Here is an 11880-nt window from a genome sequence, read left to right as displayed (position 1 = left end):
TTTGTTAATGGACATGCGAAACTAAATGTTCAATTACAATCTTAATTGACATATAATAATCATTGAATACTTGTGATATAAATTCACTAGCATTGTCAAGAAAAATAATCGGATAATTGCGCTCGTAATTTTATGTTTCGGGTAAGTAGTCTAGTGAAGGCTACATTCATAGTGAAAAGTATTCCAATATGTGACCATCTAGTAAAAGAATCAATTAATACCATAATATAACGGAATGATCCGCATGGTGGGCGTATTGGCCCATATATATCTCCATGAATTCTTTCCAAAAAAATTGGATATTTAATATTGACTTTTGTAATCGAATGTCTATTGACTAACTTGCCTTGTAAATAAACTACACATGGATAATCATTAGGTAAAGATATCCAAGTCAATCATGACAAAGTATAAAATTTTTTGGATCAACAAATTTTTGGTTCGTGATATTATTTGATTCAACCATTTTTATGAAGTGCATAAATTTTTCTTTTATCTGCTTCTTGTTAGATACAAAAGAAGTTATTCAGAAATATTCAATATTATTTTCTTGTATGGTTTCAATATGATATCCATTGTAGCGGATTTCTTTAAAATTAAGGAATTTTTTTCTGAATTTGCTAGAATAAAGTGTATCTTCAATATATAACTTTGTTTTATTTACAAGCTTTTTGGAAGCCTTCAACAATATTCAATGCACTTGATATCGTATTAACATTTTTTCTTTTAATATTAGGTTCAAAAAATATTTTTTGTTTTGAAAAATGGCTTGTATAGTTACACTATCAATCAAGCAAGTATCTTGACAGTCTATCATAAATCTTCTTTAAACTTTGAAGAATTAAACTTTTATACTGATAGCGTGTTATGTAAAGAGAGAAAAAAAAGAGAGAATAAAAATCAATAATTTTTTTTGTATTTTATTAAGAATAAAAGCTCTATATTTATAAGTAATAATCAAGAATACAACGATAATAATTTTTACAACTGCAAAGGTAAAATTATCATTCATTANAAAGGCCGAAAGGATAGTGAGTGTGGGCAGATTGGTGTAAACAGGATGCCCGGAACCTGAAAATCAATTGAAATTATTAATCGAATGTTTGCCAAAGCATATAATTGCAAAATTTACCTACTTTTTAACCCCATATTCCTTGAAACCCACTATTTATAAGTACGGGTAATACTGTTTGTACACCTCGAGGTGTACATAGGGGGTTACACCTCCCTCACATGGAGGAGGGCCAATGCATGATTTATTGTATGTGGACCCCCTCCATGTGAGGGGGGTGTGCACCATTATGTACGTGCCCTTATAAGTACTTAAAAGCTTATGCAAGCAAGCACAAGATTCAAAGGGATGGTCTAACCGAGCATTAATCAAGAAAATTACTTAAAAGTAACCTCTGCCATTTTTAAGCTTTGCAAACAGGCTCAAAATGACTGGCAGACGGAACGACAAATGGTTCAAGACGTACCTGAGGATGAACCATTGATCCTCCAGCAGCCAGGGAATATGCCGTGCTCCCAGACGGCGTTGATAATATTAAACCATCTCCTTGTACAATAGTAACAAAAGAGTTGTCACAATAGCATTCCAGATTTGTGAGGAAGGATGAAATTCCACGGTCAATTGTAACCTCGTTCAGGACAAGCATTGGTCCTTCACTCTCGTATTCACTTTTAGCTGAATCCCGAATGATATGGCACTGCAATCGATGTCTTAACGTAATACTAATGGGACCGCGAAGGATAGAATTAAGATACTCACGGTAATGCTCACTATCTGATTTTTTATGTTAAAGATACGTACATAAGAAAGAAACGTAAATTTTGATGAAAGCACTCTAATGTGTACATGAAAAATAAGAACCCCTTTATGGGAAGAATGAGGATACGGAATGGGGTCATGAAGCCAAGTGAACCTAAAGAGAATGGGACGACGGGAGGAACTGGCCCTTTGAACCTGGATGCAGCCTGCAAATAAGAAGCCAGTTGTAAGTGTCATCGCAGCCAAACAGAAAGTATAATACTATAATTATTCCAGAAATTGAAAAACAAGATCAATTATGCTGAAGAAGACCAAACAGTTTACGTACCCAAAGAACAGTTCCGTCTCCACCCAGAGTCACAACAAGGTCAACTTTCATATGCAGAAGCAGCATTTCCTTGTCTTCGCAAATCCAGATAACAATAACAATGAAACAGAAACAAATTTTAAACAAATGCAAGAAAACACTCCTTGTTCTAAGTTTTTTAACCACAGAAAATTTCACAGCTTACCATCTTGCCAGGTTTGTACAAAGTTGTAGTACGATGACTCTGTCAAAAGTTCAGTTTTAACTTGTGGCTCCACAAAGATATTTAACTTTTTCTGCTCTTTTAACCATCTGGGATGAAAACAGGAATAATAAGTCTAACAAGTTTCACAGCCAATTAAGTAAAATTATAGTAAAGACGCGTGAGGAAATAATTATGCCGCCAGTGGCAACAGAGCTCAACTCCAGAGAGAAATTTAACACAAAAATCTGAGATATGGAATGAAACTCAAAGATGCACGCAACTAATTCCTCAAACTTTGGCCCATAAACTTTAAAGTCAATATTTAAACTAGAAATAAAACGAATCAAATTGGATGTTCATCAGCTCCTCAGCGTTGGAGAAATAAAGCTTTATCAGAAAGCATTGCAAAGTAATGATACTAAGGAAGAATTCTCTGATATGTATAACATATAAGTTATAACAAAAGAAAAGGTACAATATACAATAAAAATTGACAGAAAAATTGGCAGAACTTCCGAAGTAGCCAAAAAATAAGTAACAGAATTATAGATCAAAAATTTCAAAAAGGAGAGGCAATTTTATGCAAAAAGTAATCCATCTAAACCATGGTGTAGAAGTTGTGAAGTTGTGAATTATATGGCCCATGTAATGGGATGGGATCAATTATTCATAAACCCCACTTGTGATGTCAATTCACTGATCATTCATATAGAAGATCACCATATCAATTATACAAGTCCGGAAAGGGGCAAAGATGTAAAATGAAAAACATCTTCACTTCCGTAATAAGATTGAGTTCCAGATATTAACCATGAACCATTCTTGCCCAGAATCTTCTCAAATATTAAAATTGAAGGCAGGCAAATTCAAAACTATAATTAAATTTATCCAATTACTTCTTCTATATTCAACCGAGAGAATTGCTTTTCCAATTTCGTCCATTTCTGGCACAGTGATTGTTCGGTTAATCTACAAACGTCAAGAACCTATGCATCAAATACTTGAAACATAATGAAGCACCTATTTGGAGAACTCCGTGATACTTGGGGAGAGAAATGGATTCCATAGAAATTTGATTTTCTAAATTTAAGGAAGAAAATTTGCTCTTCACGGATCGCGTGGGCCATCAAACGACTGAGTCTTCCTCAAATTCCAATGAAGACCGTCATGGATGCTGCGTAGAAAGTCACTAGTCGAATCAACTTGACACGCGGTTGGAACGGGCCAAGTTGCCATGCTGCACACAAGTGCGTCGCCTGGTCCCAATTGTTTCCGGTCCTTCCCATCAAATGATACCCAAGCATGACTTCTGCTATTGAAGGGTACTACTACTCGAACAGTCACGTGCTCGGGCAAAATCAAAGGCCGAAAGGATAGTGAGTGTGGGCAGATTGGTGTAAACAGGATGCCCGGAACCTGAAAATCAATTGAAATTATTAATCGAATGTTTGCCAAAGCATATAATTGCAAAATTTACCTACTTTTTAACCCCATATTCCTTGAAACCCACTATTTATAAGTACGGGTAATACTGTTTGTACACCTCGAGGTGTACATAGGGGGTTACACCTCCCTCACATGGAGGAGGGCCAATGCATGATTTATTGTATGTGGACCCCCTCCATGTGAGGGGGGTGTGCACCATTATGTACGTGCCCTTATAAGTACTTAAAAGCTTATGCAAGCAAGCACAAGATTCAAAGGGATGGTCTAACCGAGCATTAATCAAGAAAATTACTTAAAAGTAACCTCTGCCATTTTTAAGCTTTGCAAACAGGCTCAAAATGACTGGCAGACGGAACGACAAATGGTTCAAGACGTACCTGAGGATGAACCATTGATCCTCCAGCAGCCAGGGAATATGCCGTGCTCCCAGACGGCGTTGATAATATTAAACCATCTCCTTGTACAATAGTAACAAAAGAGTTGTCACAATAGCATTCCAGATTTGTGAGGAAGGATGAAATTCCACGGTCAATTGTAACCTCGTTCAGGACAAGCATTGGTCCTTCACTCTCGTATTCACTTTTAGCTGAATCCCGAATGATAAGGCACTGCAATCGATGTCTTAACGTAATACTAATGGGACCGCGAAGGATAGAATTAAGATATTCGCGGTAATGCTCACTATCTGATTTTTTATGTTAAAGATACGTACATAAGAAAGAAACATAAAGTTTGATGAAAGCACTCTAATGTGTACATGAAAAATAAGAACCCCTTTATGGGAAGAACGAGGATACGGAATGGGGTCATGAAGCCAAGTGAACCTAAAGAGAATGGGACGACGGGAGGAACTGGCCCTTTGAACCTCGATGCAGCCTGCAAATAAGAAGCCAGTTGTAAGTGTCATCGCAGCCAAACACAAAGTATAATACTATAATTATTCCAGAAATTGAAAAACAAGATCAATTATGCTGAAGAAGACCAAACAGTTTACGTACCCAAAGAACGGTTCCGTCTCCACCCAGAGTCACAACAAGGTCAACTTTCATATGCAGAAGCAGCATTTCCTTGTCTTCGCAAATCCAGATAACATTAACAATGAAACAGAAACAAATTTTAAACAAATGCAAGAAAACACTCCTTGTTCTAAGTTTTTTAACCACAGAAAATTTCACAGCTTACCATCTTGCCAGGTTTGTACAAAGTTGTAGTACGATGACTCTGTCAAAAGTTCAGCTTTAACTTGTGGCTCCACAAAGATATTTAACTTTTTCTGCTCTTTTAACCATCTGGGATGAAAACAGGAATAATAAGTCTAACAAGTTTCACAGCCAATTAAGAGGGTGTTCGGTAGACATTTATATGTGAAAATGCATTTTTGAATAGTAAATTAATGGGAAATGTGTGGTTAAAAAATAAGGAAAAGTTTTTGATTTACATGTAATATTATTTTAATAAAGAATGTGTTGTTGAAAAGAAGAAAGAGAAAAATGCATTTTAAAAAAAATGGGTACCAAACAGGGCCTAAGTAAAATTATAGTAAAGACACGTGAGGAAATAATTATGCCGCCAGTGGCAACAGAGCTCAACTCCAGAGAGATTTAACACAAAAATCTAAGATATGGAATGAAACTTAAAGATGCACGCAACTAATTCCTCAAACTTTGGCCCATAACTTTAAAGTCAATATTTAAACTAGACATAAAACGAATCAAATTGGATGTTCATCAGCTCCTCAGCATTGGAGAAATAAATCTTTATCAGAAAGCACTGCAAAGTAATGATACTAAGGAAGAATTCTCTGATATGTATAAGTTATAACAAAAGAAAAGGTACAATATAAAATAAAAATTGACAGAAAAATTGGCAGAACTTCCGAAGTCGCCAAAAAATAAGTAACGGAATTATAGATCAAAAATTCCAAAATGGAGAGGCAATTTTATGCAAAAGCAATCCAACTAAACCATGGTGTAGAAGTTGTGAATTATATGGCCCATTACCATGTAATGGGATGGGATCAATTATTCATAAACCCCACTTGTGATGTCAATTCACTGATCATTCATATAGAGGATCACCATATCAATTATACAAGTCCGGAAAGGGGCAAAGATGTAAAATGAAAAACATCTTCACTTCCGTAATAAGGTTGAGTTCCAGATATTAACCATGAACCATTCTTGCACAGAATCTTCTCAATTATTACAATTGAAGGCAGAGCAATCAATTTAAGAGGAAAATAAATGCCTTACAATGTTTAACCATCCTACCTGACCATTTCGAAACACAGAATTCGTACAGAAGTTGAATTGGGCTTGGTCAATATAAGCACAGTGCTTGGGGGAGATTCCCACTTCAAAGAAATCTGAAAAAGAAAAGGTTCACTTATACAGTATTACTGAAATCCGAGTCATAAGAACATCAAACCATTAAGATAATAAAATGAAATGCAAATGGAGTGAGACTTCAAAGTAACACCAGACAAAACTTCAAAAGCTTGATTTCAATAGCTATACCTGTTTACTGCTACGTTCTGCAGTTGTTATATTGCCCTTTTCAAAAGAGACAATGTCATGTTTGTGTCGATCACTTTTTTCGCCTTTGCAACACCATGATAGTTTAAATGATGCCTGTCTCCAGAAACCAATATTATAATTTTTATTGATCGCCTAGCCAATAATAAAATATCAATTGAAAATCCTATTTCACCACTTTATTTATAAATATAATCAGGGATTTAGAAAATATCTTGTTGCATTAATATAACAAAAATAAAAAGAAAGCTGCATAAACCTACCCAACAACACAGTATTTTGGGACAATACTGACTAAATTCTTTGTTGTACTCAAACCACATTAACAATAAAATAAAAATCTACATGGGCCTCTTTTCTAATTTTTCTTTCTTTAATTCAATCAATTCCACTCTTCCCCCATTCTCTATTTCCCTTTTTTATTCCACTTACTATTAACTAAGCAAGAACAGCAGTAACCATTTCGAGATTTGCAGAATTATAAAGAATTGGGGAACAGTTATAACTGAAGATAAGCACTGAATAAATCAATATGACTATAAACTGCGAGTTAACCAATGACTAACCTTCCTCATCATTCTATTCTGGACTTCACCTGAGTCAGAATCAGGTTCACCATCTTGAAGAACCTCGTGAGCACAAATATCATCTTTTCCACTATACAACTCACATTGTTCCCTAGTTTCATTGGACAACACAGTTCGGTCTGCCAAAGTTTCTGCTCTCTCATCATTTAACTCACTGCAATGCCCTCCAGATGACAGCACTGAAACAAGCCAGTCTATTACTCACAAGAGGATACTTACTAAAAGTACAACATTTTATTGCACATGTAAAAATAAAGAGAGAAGAGAAAAACTGCACAATTTTCAGGAGAAATGGAAAAAAACTGTCTTCAGACCTTCCAATTCTTGGATACACAAATTGTCTAAGGTAGTATTAAACTTAAAGGGACCATATTACTGTTGCATAAATCTACATGATAAATGTCCTCTTGTAAAACATAGATGATTGGATGGAAGCTATGGACAAAATCCTTCCACCCGTTCACCCCCACCCCTATTCAGCCTCAGCCAATTGGCTAAGCTACATAACTCAACGTGCATTTTTGCTTTGATGAAAATGTTTGAACTCCCTTTGCTTTGCACACAACATATGTGGGTTCAAACCATTTTGACTTTGAACCGATATGAGAGCAGATTAATTTTGCCCCATGTATACACAGGAGTTTGCACTCATGGATTTTTAAGTATTCTTCTGTTTTTCAAGCCTTACATGTGTAAATAGACAAACGATTTCAGATGCTGAATTCTATAAAAATAATAAATTTAGTATGCCAATATATCAAGGGTCAACACAATGACATTGGCAAACAATCCACTAGTTCATAAAGAAAATTCCAGTCCAACACGACACTATCAAATATCAAAATTTGACACTAACGACAACATCTACTTTTTATTATCCATAAGTTTTGCAATACTGAAAATGAGGACTAGTTATAAAGTTTTGACCAAAATCCCATCCAACCCCACCTTACAAGGACCATCCATTTATCAAAATGAAATGGTAGTCTCAAACAATACTCAACCCAGTACCGGCCCATATTGTCTTAATTTTTACAATCAGATAGTTCAAGTCCCTAAGAATTTCCAACCAACATCAATATGCAAATTTAGGCTTTGATTACTGAAATTAAAATTGTATACATAAATGCTACAAAGAATCCAATATTCAACAGACAAGTGCATCAATTGGTATATGGTAAACTTGGAAAGTACACAGAATTAAATGAACCTTGGTTCTCCAAATGCATATTACGTGCCCTCTCCAATTCATATTTACGCTTCCATTCAGCAGCCTCAGCTTGAGCAGAAGCCTTTCCTTCAGTAACTCTACGCAATGCCTTTGCAACAGCTAAAAACACGAAGAAAATTGAATTTTAAGTAACAGATTGTGCATCAAGCTCTGACCGCAGAAAATAGTTCTAAAGATAAAAGATTGAGTAGGCCGTACTTCTCAAAGCCTCGGAGAACTCAATGAGATGATCATCAATTCCCTGAACAAGAGGCTGTTGAATAAGTTCCTCGACAGCTCTTTCTGAGCTTAATTGTGAGAAACTGTCACCAAAACCATTCTCTGCTGGTGAAACACTAGAATTTCCCTGTTAGTTAGCACATTAGTCTTCAAAAAATATTTTTTCTACTTCAGTTGACATAATGCATGTTATTAAGATCTAGCAAGATTGATAAATAGAAAATGGAGGAACGATGCAGTGATATAAGTAGCAAGTCAAAGACATATTTATTCATTTCTGGTGTAGAAGAACAGAATAAATATATTGATTCAGTTGAGTGCAGTAAGTATAATTCATATCTAGATTAGTCATGTAAATTAGAATCATAAATTAGGCCTTCTCTAACACTCGAAAACATGGATCACTGGTTCTGTATGGCCCCCAATCCAAAATCAAAGAGACACTCATCACAAAGGAGAATATTCTTCATCGGTTTTACTTTGAATGTATATTACGATGCCCAGAGGTAGCATACTATGCGATCTATTTCGTTGTTTCCACTTCATTATAAAGGACGATTGAGATACATGGCAAAACACAGCAAGTAAATCAGATTAAAATGAGCAGGGTGGCTTTACCGTGCAATCCATTACATCGTTTTCAGAAAGAAAATACAGATACATCTGGATTATATGAAACATTACTCAAACTTAAAAGACAAAATGCAAAAGAAAGAAGGATGTCAAATCCAAAAAGAACATATCATAGATTTTAGAAAACAATGTAATCAATGCTTTCCAACATCTGTGTTTCAAAATAGCTTGATTGTCTATTTGTATTAAGAAGGGGTTACCACCATCTATGGAGATTTCATTTAATAACATCTCTTCTACAATGCACAAACAAGATATATCTCGAATAACAAATCCATAGATTCCAATCTCAAAATCATTATCAGCAGCAATAGACATACAAAAACATCTCTCAATTTTTTTCTCTTTTACCATCTATCAACTGTTTATCTGTGTCCAGACAGTTGAGGGGTCTCAAAGGTTTGACAAATTGCGTCACATCAGTTTCCTTTCCATCTATCAACTATAATTTCTACTCATATCACAATTTAGTTCCATGCACAAAGGTGGAATTTTCAAGTTTGAATAGAATTTCCTAGACACGTTACTTCAATTCGGAAAAAAATAAAAAATAAAAAAAGCGATCACCAATAGACACGTGAACAAAATTATAAACCCCTTCAGTCATGCCCTATCCCAGGTGAACAAAAAATTAATTATTAAAAAATCCTCCTAATCCACAACCATTGAGATAAATTAGTTTTAAACGACTTATTTACTTCTTATCTGACCTTAATACCAAAAAAAATAATAATAATAAATAAATAAAAATAAAAAAGATAGGAAATTAACAACAAAGTGAAAAAATTAATTGCTCAGCTAGCATAAACTCTGATATAATAAAAAAATCAATTGAGCAAGAAACAAAAAGTTCACTATTATTTGACTAAAATGAACCCGAGTAAAAAATCAGAAATGCCCAAAGTATCAAGAATTGTATGGAAATTAATTAAAGACACATACATGGTGGATGCTGCTCTTGCTTGGAGACATGGGGTTCTCTCTCTTCTGCATGTATGTATATATATAGAGAGAGAGAGAGAGAGAGAGAGAGAGAGAGAGAGAGAGATGAAGCTTTTCCAAGATTTTGGCAAAACAAGATCAAGAAATGGAAGTCAATTGAAATGGGAGGAGTTGTATGTATATATAATCATGAATCATCATTCGTTAATGTGAAATTGAATTTGGGACAACGGGGAGTGATTTGGGAGAAAGGAAGGTGTTATAGAAAGAGAGAGAGAGAGAGGATGGGTTATGGTGGGTCACATTAGACGTGTAGGTAGATTTGTGTAGACACGGGAGCAGGTTAGGAATAGATATAAATTTTGGTTGTATATGACTTTTTATTGCATGTTTGTGTCACTACTAACATCACATGGTCAACTCTACCAAAAATTGCAGTTGCAGTATCAAATCTTTTATTTTGTCTCAAACTTGATCTAAGAGGGTGTTTGGTAGGAATTTTTATGTGAAAATGTATTTTTGAATTGTAAATTAATGGAAAATGTGTAGTTGAAAAATAAGAAAATTTTTTTGATTTACGTGTAATATTATTTTAATAGAAAATGTGTGGTTAAAGAGAAGAGAGAGAAAAATGTATTTTAATAAAAATGGGTGCCAAACAGGGCCTAAATCTTTCATTTGTGATCACGGTACCAAATTTTTTAAAAATTCGCACTCGAAGTTCAAATCGATGAAAATCGTTAGTTCACCTGTTAGTTGACCTAGAATCAACAATTTGATCAAAATTTGACTAGTTTTTTACGAGTAAAATGGTAACTTCACGTTTTTTATATAAAAGAATTAAAGCAATCAAAGCAAAAAAAAAAAAAAAAAATCCAGTGAGAATTTATCTTCTTCGACGCCATAAACCCACCCCAAAACCAAACCCCAAACAAACAACTGTGTTCGCCAAGCATCATCATCACCAAAACCACTAACACCACTACTCTACCACCACTACTGCCCTCATCCCAAAAAGTTATTTTTTGTCATCACCCCTTTCTCTCCTGTCACTGTTAGGACTGTAAATAGAACGAATATGGTTCGGATTTGTTCATATCCGATCCAATCAGATAAGAGTAATTCCTTGATCTGATCCAATAATTCAATAGATATTATTATTAAATCCACTTTCGATTTATTATGTTATCAAATATTTGATCCAATAATTCTATCCGAAATATTTTACCTATTTTCCCTTTTTATTGCAATATAAGAATTTAGGTCAATAAAACCACGGGATTTCCTCGTTTTAATCCATATGGCACAATTAGAGTGAGAGAGTACGAAATGTTAGAAGTAATTTTGGAAAGAGAGGATTTTCAATCTCAATATAATATTTATTATAATATATATTAGCGTTAGATTGGGATTTGATAATTTCGACATTCTTCATTAAAAGTCATAAAATGTAAGACAATTTTCAAAAAATGATAAAAACTGTATGTAATAAATTATGCGATAAGATATCAAATACATTATATTATCGGATTATTATCAATTGAGATTGATCTATATACATATTTATGAAATTGTCCCCTGAGGTGTATGCAGCACTTGTGGTGTCATCAAGGATAGTTGTAGAGATGACATCTCCATCTAAGGGGTTGGAGAAGACGAGCATCTCAAAGGGGAATTTCGATAGGATTAATATAGAGAGTAGAGGAGAAAATAACTGATGGAAGAAGAAGAAGAGTATTTCGGATAAAGATAGGTGAAACATGATAATGGAAGTGAAAGGGAGTCACGAAAAGCGAAGGATTATGTGATGGAATATTTTGGGAACAGTGTTCTAAAAGGCGTAATGCGTGGAGGCATAGCTTTGGGCTAAGCGAGCATAGACGTAAAAAAGTGTAAAAAGATGTTTTCTTATTTTAATATTATTTTAATTAGTCAAAAAATTATTTAATAATTAAAAATAATACCTATCAAATATCTAAAATAGATATATAAGAACTTTATACAT

General features: G+C 34.4%; 2 protein-coding genes across 2 annotated transcripts; both read right to left on the bottom strand.

Moving 5' to 3' along the window:
* Positions 1-1011: 1011 nt before the first annotated feature.
* Positions 1012-3349, bottom strand: LOC111404490 (NAD(H) kinase 1-like). The gene is made up of 8 exons (XM_023033287.1): positions 3257-3349; positions 3018-3116; positions 2460-2528; positions 2284-2416; positions 2100-2173; positions 1899-1977; positions 1479-1786; positions 1012-1071 (listed from the first exon to the last, which is right to left on the bottom strand). The coding sequence occupies exons 1-8, from the start codon at positions 3347-3349 to the stop codon at positions 1012-1014; spliced, it is 915 nt and encodes a 304-aa protein (XP_022889055.1).
* Positions 3153-10160, bottom strand: LOC111403485 (NAD(H) kinase 1-like). Its single transcript, XM_023032010.1, has 11 exons — positions 9876-10160; positions 8280-8427; positions 8061-8180; positions 6830-7029; positions 6246-6359; positions 6000-6094; positions 4912-5018; positions 4728-4801; positions 4527-4605; positions 4107-4414; positions 3153-3699 (listed from the first exon to the last, which is right to left on the bottom strand). Exons 1-11 carry the CDS (start codon positions 9924-9926, stop codon positions 3391-3393), a joined length of 1605 nt encoding a protein of 534 aa, XP_022887778.1. The 5' UTR covers positions 9927-10160; the 3' UTR covers positions 3153-3390.
* Between the last annotated feature and the right edge of the window lie 1720 nt (positions 10161-11880).

This window comes from Olea europaea, chromosome 11 (assembly GCF_002742605.1).
Source record: "Olea europaea var. sylvestris chromosome 11, O_europaea_v1, whole genome shotgun sequence".
Classification (NCBI taxonomy): domain Eukaryota; kingdom Viridiplantae; phylum Streptophyta; class Magnoliopsida; order Lamiales; family Oleaceae; genus Olea; species Olea europaea.
This window is presented reverse-complemented; position numbering and strand designations above follow the sequence as displayed.

What these genes read in the sequence shown, in the direction of transcription:
- LOC111403485 (XM_023032010.1), bottom strand. Translation starts at nt 9,926, where the DNA reads ATGCAGAAGAGAGAGAACCCCATGTCTCCAAGCAAGAGCAGCATCCAC. An exon ending in TATGCATTTGGAGAACCAAG is followed by an intron (nt 7,030 to 8,060) that starts GTTCATTTAATT and finishes GGCTTGTTTCAG; the next exon opens with TGCTGTCATCTGGAGGGCAT. An exon ending in TGGCTTCATGACCCCATTCC is followed by an intron (nt 4,415 to 4,526) that starts GTATCCTCGTTC and finishes ATAAAAAATCAG; the next exon opens with ATAGTGAGCATTACCGCGAA.